The sequence below is a fragment of the Tiliqua scincoides genome, chromosome 3 (assembly GCF_035046505.1).
Source record: "Tiliqua scincoides isolate rTilSci1 chromosome 3, rTilSci1.hap2, whole genome shotgun sequence".
Classification (NCBI taxonomy): domain Eukaryota; kingdom Metazoa; phylum Chordata; class Lepidosauria; order Squamata; family Scincidae; genus Tiliqua; species Tiliqua scincoides.
Genome location: NC_089823.1, coordinates 153,118,045 through 153,132,874, shown reverse-complemented (window position 1 = coordinate 153,132,874; position 14,830 = coordinate 153,118,045). Strand labels below are relative to the sequence as shown.

General features: G+C 43.6%; 1 protein-coding gene across 1 annotated transcript in view; it reads left to right on the top strand.

Moving 5' to 3' along the window:
* UNC5B (unc-5 netrin receptor B) overlaps window positions 1-14,830 on the top strand; it is a 183,634-nt gene that overhangs the window by 128,634 nt on the left and 40,170 nt on the right. The window contains exons 3-4 of the mRNA XM_066619794.1: window positions 8,605-8,748; window positions 12,366-12,469. Coding sequence (XP_066475891.1) covers window positions 8,605-8,748; window positions 12,366-12,469 — 248 coding nt within the window. The remainder of the gene's footprint in view (window positions 1-8,604; window positions 8,749-12,365; window positions 12,470-14,830) is intronic.

Sequence of the window (14,830 nt, the reverse complement as noted above, 5' to 3'; positions counted from 1 at the left end):
AATGTCTGCTATGCATAAAGTAGTATGATGTTAAGAATTCTGTCATAATTGTGCACCGAAGCAGCCACATTTAAGTGCATGTACATAAAATGTGCAAGCATGCACGTTAAAATAAAAATACTGTAGTACTGTACTGGCAGCTGTACCAGCAACAGTGGGCAACACGATTAGAGGGGTTGCATAGATAGTGGAACCAGTGGGCGCTTCAGAATCTGCTTTGTTTCTGAGACCTGAAGCTATGACTTGTTCCTCACTAATCTGTCTATCGTAAAATCCACTCTTGAGGCTTTGGAATATACTAGAAGATGGTTGGGGTGCAATCGGTTTGTTACTTTTGCAAAATGTTCTTAAGATCTTTTCAGGCTTCATGACTGGAGAACAAAATAGTTGGTTTGGCCTGTACTTTGGGGAGTGGGGTGGAGAAGTCCAAATGAGTGCAGAAAGCCCGGTAAGCATCCTTCCCTTTCTGCTCATACAGTCTGAGCTGGCCACATTCACATGAGTTCAGAAGAAACCATCCAGAGCTTTCCTGCAGAACAGTAAGCACCAGGATACCTGAGCTGGTTTAGAGGCAGGAACCTACCTGAAAGCTGATTGCAAATAAACCCTCTTGTCAGATCCCCCATCTTGTTAATCTTGCTGTTAAATCTGTTCCAGGTTTATTTAGCCCAGGTTTGTGTTTTTTGAAGACCAAAGTATGAGATAATGGACTCCATCACTTTTTTTTTTATTTCGGTGAGAAATGTAACTGTTTCTGAACAGGCAGTTGCATTTCTTTCTCTTTCCCATTTGCTTGATTCAGCTCTTTCTTTAAAAAAAAAAATTCAGTGTATAACTATAATTAAAGCTTCTATTAAATAAGTCCATGCTACACTGCTGAACTCATGCAAAAGTCTGTATTAAATGCCTTTGAGGACTAAATTATTTAATTAGGATGGAAGTTGCCAGCATGAATATCAAATAGCTTTGCAACAGACAAGGGGATTAATGTCCCAGGAGAGCACTTGCCACATATTCCTGAAATCTGGACGGTGTTGCTGTCACACCAGCTAAAGGAAGCAGACATGTTAAGGGTATGATTCAGAGAAGTGGCAAAGCAAGGAAGTGCAGTGGAAGAGTTTTTTGGCTGTAGGTGATAGGGGTGGGGAAGTACCTCACTTTGGTCAGAATGACAGAATACCGGAGAAGGAACAGCACAAGCTCCCTGGCTTCTAGAAATGATATGGTGGCAATTGCGACTTGGGTAACTAAATGTATTTTATCTTTTGCTGGCTTACATTGCATCCTCCTCAAAGGACTCAGCATAGGACATCCATACTGTCACAATTGCCATTTCTTTTTAGCATTCATTGTTTAAAGAGTGCTTCATTGTCTGAAAAGAAATCAGCAATGTCCTCAATTTGCAAACCTCACAATGGTTGGTCTGGACTCTGGATAAATGCTTCTCCTCCCCCCCATGCACTCCAGTGCCACCTTCATTCTTGAATGTTGGGAGAGTTTAGGATAGACAAAAGAAAATATTTCTTTACGCAATGTGTAATTAGTCTGTGGAATTCCTTGCCACAGGATGTGGTGATGGCATCTGACTTGGATGCCTTTAAAAGGGGATTGGACAAGTATCTGGAGGAGACGTCCATCACAGGTTACAAGCTGTGATGGGCATGTGCAACCTCCTGATTTTAGAAGCAGGCTATCTCAGAATGCCAGGTGCAAGGGACGTCAGGATGCAGGTTTCTTGTTGTCTTGTGTGCTCCCTGAGGCATCTGGTCGGCCACTGTGAGATACAGGAAGCTGGACTAGATGCGTCTTTGTTCTTATGACTTGTCCATCACTTATTTCTCTCCCCTGTGGATCCAGTCTCTATCCCATGTGTACCTGCCTCTCTCTCTTTGCCAGCAGCCTGTTCCCCTTTTATGTACTTCAGCTTACCACTGGAGACCTGGACTACTTGCTGAGAACAAAACAAACATATTTTACACTTCTGGACACAAATTTACAACTGGATTGTAAATTTAAACTGGTTACCCAGTTACTCAGAGTCACCCTCTCTTCCAGAAACCTCTGAGAGTTGTAGTTCTGGGAAAAGATTAGGGATTTCTAACTGAGGCACTTTACTAAATTTACATTCCAAGGATTATTTGGTGGGAAAGTCATGAGAGAGTGGTATAAAACTCTTTACAGATACCAGATACAGATCATGCTGTATCTGAAGCATGATTACCTTCAGCATGTGGACGCAGCAGGTCATTGACTTGAAAGCAGTAGTGGCAATGTGTCATATACCCACAGAGCAGTCCAGTCCTGTTAGTTTAGAATTTGAACAGATGCCTTAAAGTACAAAGAATAGGACTCGGGAGTCTCTTTTTTATTAATAAGATGGCAACGTCCCAGGCCCATGGAACCCAATCAGAAATGGCAACCACTTCTGGAGTCAAATCTCTCATACATCTCCACCCACTATGCTCATTCAAGCAGCAGCCATACTTACTAAGGGCATAAACATCTTCAGTCCCACTGCATATCTCTAGTACCACCATTAGTTTTTGGATGGGGGGGGGGGTTGCAAATGAAATACAATTGGCATAATGGGAAAAGCAATTCCCTTTCAGTTGCTTTAACCGTAGCTCAATCCGCTCTGTTCTTCATTTGTAGACAATTGGCAGTGAGGTTTTACAATATTAAGGCAATAAGATTAAAGCACATACTTATGTGCCTTCCTGAATTGAAGCTGTGATTTTTAATGTGATGGTGAAGCGATTAAGGTTGTACTAAAACAGAAGGAGTAATGGGGCAAAGCTTAGACCGTATTAATAGCAGCTCTTTCATAAAACAGCTGAATGTTGATAATGGCTCTGTCAAAGTAACCATCTTTGGGTGGCTCACATGTTCTACCAGGAACAGAAAGTTAATTTGACCAAAAATAGCATCCGTTTACTACTCAACAATGTGCAATTTTGTTTTGCTGAGTGTCGTACACTTGGGTCTCACTCCCAGGGTTTTGGGTGCTCAGAGTTGTTGGTTCTGAACCCTAGAGCCCTCAAAGATCCCTGTTCGGTAGTACTGCCACCACCCTGTAAGAGCCAGTGCCTCAGTCCAGGGAAACCAAGACCCTTTAGGCTTAACTGTATCCCTTGTAGGCACTGAGCACTTTCTTTACTTAAAGTCTCAGTCCTCAAGTTACTAGTCCACAATGAGGATTTTTGGTAGCTTGCTGAACGGCTAGGCAGGATTCTGAACCTTTGTCCCCAACAGACAATGAACCAACATGGTAAAAAGATTTTCTACTTTATTAAATACATAGGGTTACAAAAGGTTACAAAAGGCAGCAAATGCTAGAGGCATAAAACTTCTAGGAAACATAACAGCATAAAACAACAAAGCTAACTGGCTAACTCTATTATTTCCTAACCCTCACCTGGGTCAGCTTCTTTTGTAGATCCTCAGGCCAGTTACCTATGGCCACATGGTCCTGGTAGGCAGGATGTGCACCCACCACCTCTCTCACCAAGAGACAAGGAACAAAGACCCTGTCCTCCTGAAGTGGGGCTGGAAACTCGCCCTCTCAGCTCTTCCCTCCCCCCTGGAGAACTGCAGCTGCATTCCATCCTTGATGGGCTTCTTTCTGGCTGCCTAGGTGCTACATTATCACATTCCATTGAATTGTAAATCCTGGCAGCTAGGACTGCAAGCCACTTCCTTGTTACTGTTTTAGCTTGGTTCAGGCCTTGCAATGCTGCTAGGCCTGAACTGTTCATATCCATGACACTGAGCCTGTTTGAACTCCATCCTGAAAGTCTAAAATTCTTAGCTTCCTCCATTTGTCTTCCTCTTTCTGCAACGGCTTGTTTTCACTTTCATATTTAAAGGGATCAAGATCCTGTACACCTCACTTTACAAAATTATCATTTTCCACTTCATAAAAGAACTTCCCTTGTGTGTTGGCAACCTTCAGTCTCGAAAGACTATGGTATCGCGCTCTGAATGGTGGTTCTGGAACAGTGTCTAGTGTGGCTGAAAAGGCCGATTCGGGAGTGACAATCCCTTCCACACCGGGAGCAAGTGCAGTCTGTCCCTGGTCTGTCTCCCTGGCTATGGGCCTTCCTTCTTTGCCTCTTAGCCTCAGACTGTTGGCAAAGTGTCTCTTCAAACTGGGAAAGGCCATGCTGCACAGCCTGCCTCCAAGCGGGCCGCTCAGAGGCCAGGGTTTCCCACCTGTTGAGGTCCACTCCTAAGGCCTTCAGATCCCTCTTGCAGATGTATCGCAGCTGTGGTCTACCTGTAGGGCGCTTTCCTTGCACGAGTTCTCCATAGAGGAGATCCTTTGGGATCCGGCCATCATCCATTCTCACAACATGAGCGAGCCAACACAGGCGCCTCTGTTTCAGCAGTGCATACATGCTAGGGATTCCAGCACGTTCCAGGACTGTGTTGTTTGGAACTTTGTCCTGCCAGGTGATGCCGAGAATGCGTCGGAGGCAGCGCATGTGGAAAGTGTTCGGTTTCCTCTCCTGTTGTGAGTGAAGAGTCCATGACTCGCTGCAGTACAGAAGTGTACTCTGGACGCAAGCTCTGTAGACCTGGATCTTGGTATGTTCCGTCAGCTTCTTTTTGGACCAGACTCTCTTTGTGAGTCTGGAAAACATGTAGCTGCTTTACTGATGCATTTGTTTAGCTCGGTATCGAGAGAAAGAGTGTTGCAGATCATTAATCCAAGGTACACAAAGTCATGGACAACCTCCAGTTCATGCGCAGAGATTGTAATGCAGGGAGGTGAGTCCACATCCTGAACCATGACCTGTGTTTTCTTAAGGCTGATCGTCAGTCCAAAATCTTGGCAGGCCTTGCTAAAATGATCCATGAGCTGCTGGAGATCTTTGGCAGAGTGGGTAGTGACAGCTGCATCGTCGGCAAAGAGGAAGTCATGCAGACATTTCAGCTGGACTTTGGACTTTGCTCTCAGTCTGGAGAGGTTGAACAGCTTTCCGTTTGATCTGGTCCCTTCCCTTCCCTTCCCTTACTGAACTTCCCTTACTGAAGCTGCAAGAGCCCTTTTCTTCCTTCCCATGTAGTCGCCATCACCCCATACGGTTATACCTCCCATAACACTGCTCCCTTCAGCACTGATTCATTACAGTGCTCTTTGCCTCAGTGTGATTGGCAGCCATTCTGATTAAGAGTGGTGCATTCTGGGCCAGTCAGCACCCATTTCCTGCCAATTAAATTGACAATGTCTCCAATAGCACTGTTTCCCACAGTGCTTTAAGGGAATGTATCTCCCTCACTATTGAACGAATTGCTTGATAAGTGTTCTAGCATTTTGTATGTGGCAGAGCTCTTCTGCCTTTATCAGCTGTGTGACATGCAGCCATTGCGAGGTGCATCTTTTCAGTATCACTTGTTGAATCTCTGCCTGTCACATCACTTTTGAAAGCATAGGAACCCTGCTTGTTCCACATCAGTCCTAAACCAGAGAGCCAGAACCGTACACCTTCTCTTCCTTACCATCTCTTCTCTCAGCTAAAAGGATCATGGTAGAGGGTAGGAAAGGAAGCTGTGACATGAGGAAGAGGTGGTGGCATTGTTACATACAGCAGTGGTACTCAAACTTGTAGCACCGGGACCCACTTTTTAGAATGCGAATCTGTCAGGACCCACCAGAAGTGATGTCATGACCAGAAATGACATCATCAAGCAGGAAAATTTTTAACAATCCCAGGCTGCAATCCTACCCACACTTACTCAGGAGTAAGTCCCATTTACTATCTTTGTTAAAAGCATGTACAGGTCCAGCCTTGCTATACACGGATTTTTTATACACAGATTTGACTTAACATGAATGGCCCCTGCAAATGAGAAGGAATGTGCTGATCCCTGGAGAAGGGGAAAAATGCATCCCTTTAAAATCTCAGTTTTATCTGTGATTAAAGCAGTTTAAAAAAACTGCTTTTTACTGTTGCAGAGAGTCAATCATACAAGTGATTACAGGTATAACCTAAGTATTCACAGATTTTTCACTCTCAAAGCTGATGAGAAGGGCCCTTTAAATTAAAGGAAAACAGTCATTTAATAGTGCGAAAGAGGGCAGCCTACTGACAATCCATCAGTCATTCTCTCTGCAGGCTTCACTCCTCCCTTCCCCCTAAGCAGTGAAAGAAGGCTAAATGGCAGTGATTATCACTTTCTCCATTCTTTCCCCCTTACTGGGGCTCCTGGTGAAGGGGGGGATTGCTGCCTCCTAGTGAAGCCTAAGCTCCTGGAGAGAGACTAATTGTCTCTGTGTGCATTACAAAGGCCAGCAAAGCTGTTTTTAAATCACCTGAGCAAAGAGACTTTGTTTTTTAAATTGATTTGCTATCCTGCGTTTTTTTGCCATCCATGTGAGTTCTGGGAACGGAACCCTTGCGAATGATACTGGACCTGTACATAGTAGCCAGTACAGATCTGTAACATTTCCCCAAATGCAGTCACATACCATGGTAGCATCAAGTCTAATAAAAATAAAGTATTGAAGTGAATAGGGACCCATCTGGAGTGGACTTGCGACCCCCCAGTGGGTCCCGACCCACAGTTTGAGAAACACTGACATACAGCATTGCTTATAGTAGTACCACTGACTTGAAGCATTCATTGCTTACTAGGAGCTGTAGTTTTATTTAGCATCTTTTATTTAAGATGTTGATTTGTAATAAACATTTGGACCAGTGTACTTCAGCTGCCTGATACCATCTGAGGGAGCTGTCAGAAAGAGGTAGGAACAGTCTTGGGAGAGGAGGGGTTGGGCAGACATAGGCAAGGTTGCTTGGCTGCACCTGGAGATTGTATGAAACTGTCATGGATCCATTGAACTCAGGACTGTCCACTCACTGTTCCTGGTTGTGACATAGGAGCCCTTCTGAGTGAGACCTTTTTAAAGCTAGATGTGCCAATGATTGAACCTGGGACCTTCTGTATGCAACAGATGTGCTTTTGCACATTGCTGTGGCCCTTTCCAGAGTGTTTTGCTTTAAATGCAAAGATTAGTTGCCTTTGCCATGTTTGTGTTCTATCATTGATCTTTCTCCCCCTGCCCTAACAATCAACATTCCATATTCATCATACTGTAAAGGATATGCAGGGATGGTGATGGGGAAGGGCTGGTGCATTAGAAGGGGAGCTTATCTTTCCTGATAGCCACATCAGCTATCAGCTACTGTGTTTAAAAACTTGGGGGAGGTGTAACTTGTTAAGATTAAGAGGAGCTCCTGGTTTTCATTAAGGTCCCTCTTCCTCTTTCTCTGTAATTCAAACTCTGTTTACTGTAGCTATGGCTTCTTTGTCTCCTATTTATCATTGCATTTCAAAGAAAATGCTCATTCTCAGATCTGCAGCCCTAGCCCTCTGGTTGCAAGGGAATATTGTCTGGAAGAGGGAAACTGATGGGAAAAGTGGGGGAGATGAAGTGGGTGGTATGTGGATGCTCTTGTCACTAGTCTGTATGAAAATGCTTGTGGGTGCCTCTAGGCTTTGAATCTTTACCACACTTGGCTTATGACCATTTTCCAGTTAAAACCCAATTACCCAAAATCATTAATTCACAGTAGCTGTCTCACAGCCCAATCCTATGCATGTCTACTCAGAAGTAAGTCCCATTAGTGTCAATGGGGCTTACTCCCAGGAAAGTGCAGGTAGGGTTGGGCTGTCACTGACAGCAGCAAAGGACCTTCTTATGGTTTTGGAGCTAGAGAGCAGTGCTGTCTCTTTTCTGGTGTTTTCAGACTCCTTCTGGGAGCAAAGCTTAGAATGACCACCTTTTAGGGGGCTCTTTCACCCTTTAATAGCACCGTGGTACACAGAAAAGCAGCAGATGAAATTTTATCCAGAAAGGCTTCAACTACTACATTTCTAAGCATCCAGCTGCTGCTAAAGGTGGAGCCAGGGACAGTTAAAAACAAAGGTGTCAGTCCTACCAAACCTGCTACCTGGTCCGAGACCAAGGTTGAGGTCTGAAACCTGTGTTCCATTGAGCTGGCACTTTTTTTTTTTTTAAAGATGTAAAAACACAAATATAGGAAGAATAGCATAGCTGTTAGTTGTGTGACTTCTTTGGAAAAGTGTGCATGGTTTTTTCTCACATTGCTTGTGTGCGTTTTATCCAAAGCACATGTGGGACCCGTTGGTGTTGCTCTCCCTGCAGCTCATTGAATACTTTCCTAGCCATCATCAGAACAAAGTCCTCTACTCTTGGGTCCCCACTGTGATATCACAAGGACCTAACCTTGTTTTCAAGCAAGAGCACTATGCCCTGGAGCTTGGGATATGGTGCTAATGTGCCCAAGCTCAGCCTTTGTTCAGTGACGTTCAGGAGATAGAAACTAGCTGGAGCTGGAGATTTTTTCCTTTGACAGTGGTGGAACCTGTGTAGGGAAGTCATGGATGTTACATTGCTTCCCTACACGTTTCCAGCTATTTCAGTCCCTTTTTTCCCATTCAACCCTTCTTTAGCCATGGATGTTCATTTTCTGCTTTATTTTCTATGTATAGACTTTATTTCATACGTGCAGAACTCTTCCAGCTGCTCACCTCTCTAGCTTCGATAACCACTATCTTTGTTTTCTTTGGTTACAGGGCTCCTTGTAAGAGAAGTCAAGATCGAAGTCTCTCGGCAGCAGGTAGAGGAACTCTTTGGATTAGAAGACTACTGGTGTCAGTGTGTGGCGTGGAGCTCTGCTGGCACTACCAAAAGTCGAAGAGCTTATGTCCGGATAGCATGTAGGTCATGAATGGATTTATAATCTTTTATGTATATTTTTTACATTGTGCATATTTGTCCCTGGTACTGAGCCCAGTCAGGAGTACTAACTCATGAGGACAGAGATGTTGGGATGCACCCATTATAGTCACAGTGAGACCATATGTGCCCTGTTATGGAAGCTATTGGCCCATCAGCTTATGTGAGAATTTGGGTGCCTGTTATTAGAAAGAGCTTGTTAAATTGTCCTTAGTTTTAAAATTGTAAGCATGCTAGAAGTACAATGAGGTGCTCTACGCAGGTTTATTACATTAAAAATTTAATGGGTGTTTCTCACATGCACACAGGGGTGGCGTCAGAGGTTGACAGGCACCATCCAAGAGCTCCTGCCCTTCAGAGAGCCCACCCAGCCATGTTGACCCTTGAACCCTCAGTGCTGGTGGTGACAGTAGAGCCCACTGCACCATCACAGAGTGGGGGGGGGGAGGAAAACACAGAGGAAAACACAGAGGAAAACGGCGATCTGGCCTCATTGCTCAAGGTTGTCTGGCAGGAATGTAGGTCTATTTACCACTTCCCACACAGGTACACACCCTGAATGTGAGATAAGACAATTATAGCCTTTGGAGCCATCAGGTCTGAAAGAGCCCCACCATCCTTTAGCGTAATCAAGGTAGTTTATTAGATGAATCTTAGAAGGCATCTTAAAGAAGGGAGATGCAATACTGATAAACGTTTCTCTGGTGCCTGTCCTGATGATTGCCTATTATGGGGACTCATTTAATAATCTGGAGCACCCAGAAATCTACTTCTCAGTACCAAAATGAATTTCAACTGGCTGTGCTATTATTTCTTTATGCTTGTGAGTTGGAAAATGGCACACTGTCATCAGCCACTCTACCACACGCCAAAGGTAGTATTGACAGTACATCTACCACATACAAATTAACCTGTGTTGTGTGATAGTTGCAGGTCGTCTCACTATAATCTAGCATCTTTGTGGATGTACTGAACTGGACCCTGACTACAAAATACTGTACATGTACTTTGGGGAAAGAGTTATTTCTTAATAGAACAAGCAATAACATAGGCCTGCAAAATTGAAGGTCAAAAAAGTTTTTCCCAAACTTTATGGTGGTTTGATATGAATTTGGGTTGCCAATTCAAAAAATGGCATCCGTTTTGCCCTATCACGTCTAGTTTTGGAGATACAGTATAGCCTCTTTAGTGAATGGTTCAAGCAGCTTCCTCATGAGGAAGCCATGGTGCAGGCTTGGTGTACATGGTGTACTCCTAATATAACCATTAGGAGGTGTACATGGTGTACATGGTGTAGTGTACTCTCAAGGAATAGGAAGAAAACCATATACTGTATTAAAATAAGGCCAGCAGAGAAGTTTAGAAAGCATTTTACACTTGCAATGTGGAGTGCTTAAAAGTGGTGGTTGTTTAAGGAATGTTAGCTAGTGAGCCCTCTGAGACTTGATAATTGTAGATTCTATCTCATAAAACAAGATACTAAATTATCATCATTGTCTCTATCATAATCCTCATCCGTAAGAATAATTATTTTGGGCAACTATTTTCATTCAACAGTCAAAGTGGCTTGAGACCAATTTGGTAGGTTATAGTGCCACCTACTGCTTGTTTACTTTATAAGCACACAGGTTCAGTTTCATATTGGTGCAGCACTGCTGACTCTGGCTACGGCCCTGAGTACTGAATTAGTAATTTCTAAGCTTTGTGTGGACATAGATGAGAAAATAACTACTATAATTGATATAGATAAGAAAAGAGTTAATAGAGATGTTTGTTTGGGGAATGGAAAATTGGACCCTACAGCCCATGGTGAGTTGCTGTGCTGAGCTCCAAGACTCTGTCCTCGCTCAGCTGACAGCTTTTTTAAATTTCTGAGTGTTCAGTAAATGCAGCCTGTATATCCCCAGGGACCAGAGGCTTCCTTTTAAGCTGCTAGCCTGTGCATCCTTGAAACTAAGTTCCATTGAAGTAGAAGGGGCTTGCTGTCAAGTAAACATGTTTAAGGGTGGAATGGTTGTTTCTTAAAATGAAATATGAAATTCTTAAGAATGTATCAAGTTTGTGTTTTTTTCTTCAGTGGCTCCCTAGATGGGAGTTTGAGCACACTTTTGAAAACTCATCCTGAAGCCCTTTTCCATTGATTCATCAAGCAAGCGTAACAGCATGGGCTTTCAAGAATTTCAGTCTGTTTTCCCACAACTCCCTTCTCACCATTCCTATATAAGAAATGGAAACACTGTGAGATACACCCTGTTATACTAGCTACAAGTACATTTGTGCAGTGAAGCAGACCTTTCAGAAATTTAGCATCAGTGAAGAAAATGAAGATTATTTTAAACCAGGAACATTGTCCCTTCATCCTTGGATTGCTGGAATAAAAACGCTTTCTGGGATGATTGTTATGAAGAGAGGTGAAATTGCATCTCAGCAGCTGAAAACAAAGAGGAGCTGGCTTTATCCATTAAGAGATTTTTGAAATTTTTCAAAATTGAAATTTTTAAGATATTTTTGTTGTTGAGTGTTCCTTTCTCTTGCTGTGGAATAACATTTCAGCCAGAGCTAGATGAACTAAGCATATTGAAAAGTGAAATCACTACAGTACTTTATAAAGGACGATATGGTCAGAGGTCTGTGCGTTTTGTGCTAAGATAAAATTCTGGGCCTAACCAAATTTTGCACCAAGAGAACTGAATTCTGCTGTCAATTTAAATGAGTCAATTGTGTATGCTTATTCTTGTTTTGCACAATTTATTCTAGTCTGAAAATGGGGGGTGGGGGAGTTATGCAGTGCACTGACTTTCCCCCACTGGAAATCCTTTTCCTCCACCCTCTGGAATTTGAGATTTCAGTTGACATTACCAGCACAACTTTTGAACCATGTGTAGCCATAAGAAGTAAAAATTTCTTATAAAAAGTTAAAGGGTTAAAACTCTCAAAAAGTTGAAGCTGAGATTCTCAGAAAATTTAATTCCACACCTTGAACCACGTTCTGAGCTTATTCAGCTCTCCCACAGAATTGCAGCCTGCACAGAGACTTGATTAGGATTTAGAGAGTGTTCATTTAAATAGAGGAGATAATAGAGTTCTAATGTGATTGTAACAGAAATATATGTGGTCAAAAAGTTGGGAGTATTGCTGATGACCCTGTGGCAACCACCTACACAGATCTCCCCACAGTACCCTTGGCCTGCCCCCTGATGGTGCATTGGATACTATAGTTACCATCAGTGCTGAGGATTGAGAGATTAGTTCTGGTCATTTGGACCCTTTAATGGGCATGGGCCTCTGGCCAGTATCCTGCCTGACCAACATCTGAAGCCATTCTTGTTGGGGAGGGAGTGACAAGGAATAATTTAAGTTTTCTGTGCTTGTCCTAGACAGGATACTATGGAAAAGAGATCCTCGGTCAGACTCATTATAGCAGCCTGTGTATTGATTATGAGGACAAGCATTGGGCAAAATACATGTTGCGATAACAAGGGAGCTTGTTTATTTGCAATGGACTCCTAACCGTATCCTCCTTCAACTGGTATGCTAAAACTCTTAAACTTTTTCAAGTAGCTCCATGGCTAATTCTTGGTTATTCCCTCTTTCTTAGACCTGAGGAAAAACTTTGACCAAGAGCCCCTAGGGAAAGAGGTTCCCCTGGATCATGAGGTGCTTCTGCAATGCCGTCCTCCTGAGGGAGTACCAACAGCTGAGGTAAGCAAGGCAGGCCATAGGGGCCATCTATTGCAGCTAGCTGGGAGGCGGGATTATGATTATTCCCAATATTCCCCATAATTCCCAATTATTATGATTATTCCCACATTATTCCCAGTAATCATGATTATTCCCACAAGGTACCAACTACTCAGTTTATAAGAATTAGGATAATTGTTATTAAAACTTAGGTATAGCACTTTTCCTTGTAAAGTGTCCTGTTATCATTCATTCTCACAAGAACTCTGTGAGGTAGAACAACTTATACAGTAGGCCCTTGGCATCCACTGCGGATGCACTTCCGGTCACGTCTGGGAGGTCTCTAAGGCCATGAGCTGGCACCCAGGGTTAGTAAATCCAGATGTCTAGCCTGCAGATAAGGAGGACCAACTATACTCACTTTATTTCTTTCTGTACTCAGAAATCTGAGCTGCTCCCCTTCAGCTGACCTTATTTGTAGGTGCCTGCTTAGTGAAAAATAAGCTTGCAGTACAGTCCTGAGCCATTTATTTAGAACGACTGAGGCTTACTCCCAAGTGTGTGTAGGATTGCACTGTAAGTTATATGTCCAGTTTATACTTCAGTGAGATGGTCAATCTTTCTAGCTGTTGAAGGGGACCTACCCCGGAAATACATTCTACTCCAGCCATCCCGCTAGGACTTATTCATGTCTCCTATCTTCAGAATCTCCATTGGCCCCATTTTTACCAGCTCTGTAGTTTCAGTTTGTTGTATTATACTACTTGCAGGCCAAGTGACCATTTTACTTTGTGTTTGCCCCCAGTTGTCAAACTTTTGTAGAGCACTCTTGGCAGTTGGCAAAGAAAGGGTTGCTTCACTTTGGGACACCCTGGTTTCTCCTTTCTCCTGTTCACTTTGGTAGGGGATGCACAACAACAGTAAGTTCTTCGGGAGGATTGCAGCAGGGTAGTCAGGTAAACTGTTCTTCTGAAGAAGTAACTTCACCCTGCTACCATATTTCCTTCAAAACCACTAGTGCTAGCTAGGGAGTGGGCAGAAGTGCATGGATTAGTTCATCTTTCTGGGAAGTGCATGATTGTACTAATATAACCATTAGGAGAAATCCGCCCTTGCAAAAAGAAGAAGAAAGCCATAGATCACTCTTTCTGTCCTCTTGCTTCATTATTGAACATGCAGGTGAGATCATAGAATAAGAACTGGAAAGCACCCAGGACATTTAGTGCCCCACCTCTTCCTGCAAGATAGAATTATCCATCCACCAGCACCTCTCCCCACCCACTCCATTTGATCAACATATGTAATCAGATTACAGAGTTCTTTAAGCAGAGAGCAGATACAAAAAAACTGTGCTAAGGAGCAAGTGGGCACAAGGCCATAGCAGTTCAGGCCTCCAGCAGAAGTCCTTACAAGTCCAAAGAGATGAGCAAAGTCGTGTTCCAGTGAACAAGCACAAGGGTCAGAGCTGAGTGGTCAGTCCAGTGCAGCACAGCTGAGGTGGTAGCAGGCAATAGGTAGGCTCAGGCTTGAGGCAGGAAAGGGAAAATGGAATTGGTGGATACAAGGCACAGTCCAACAGTCATTCACGCAGGGCATGCACTCCACTGCCTAGACCAGGGGTATCCAAACATAAGAGCATAAGAACAGCCCCACTGGATCAGGCCATAGGCCCATCTAGTCCAGCTTCCTATATCTCACAGCGGCCCACCAAATGCCCCAGGGAGCACACCTGATAACAAGAGACCTGCATCGTGGTGCCCTCCCTTGCATCTGACATAGCCCATGTCTAAAATCGGGAGGTTGCACATACACATCATGACTTGTAACCCGTAATGGATTTTTCCTCCAGAAACTTGTCCAACCCCCTTTTGAAGGCATCCAGGCCAGATGCCTTCACCACATCCTATGGCAAGGAGTTCCACAGACCAACCGCATGCTGAATAAAGAAATATTTTATTTTGTTTGTCCTAACTCTCCCAACACTCAATTTTAGTGGATGTCCCCTGGTTCTGGTGTTATGTGAGAGTGTAAAGAGCATCTCTCTATCCACTTTATCCTTCCCATGCATAATTTTGTATGTCTCAATCATGTCCCCCCTCTGGCGTCTCTTTTCTAGGCTGAAGAGGCCCAAACACCGTAGCCTTTCTTCATAAGGAAGGTGCCCCAGCCCAGTAATCATCTTAGTTACCCTCTTTTGCACCTTTTTCATTTCCACTGTATCCTTTTTGAGATGCGGCGACCAGAACTGGACACAATACTCCAGGTGTGGCCTTACCATCGATTTGTACAACGGCATTATAATATTAGCCGTTTTGTTCTCAATACCTTTTCTAATGATCCCAAGCATAGAATTGACCTTCTTTACTGCCGCCGCACATTGGG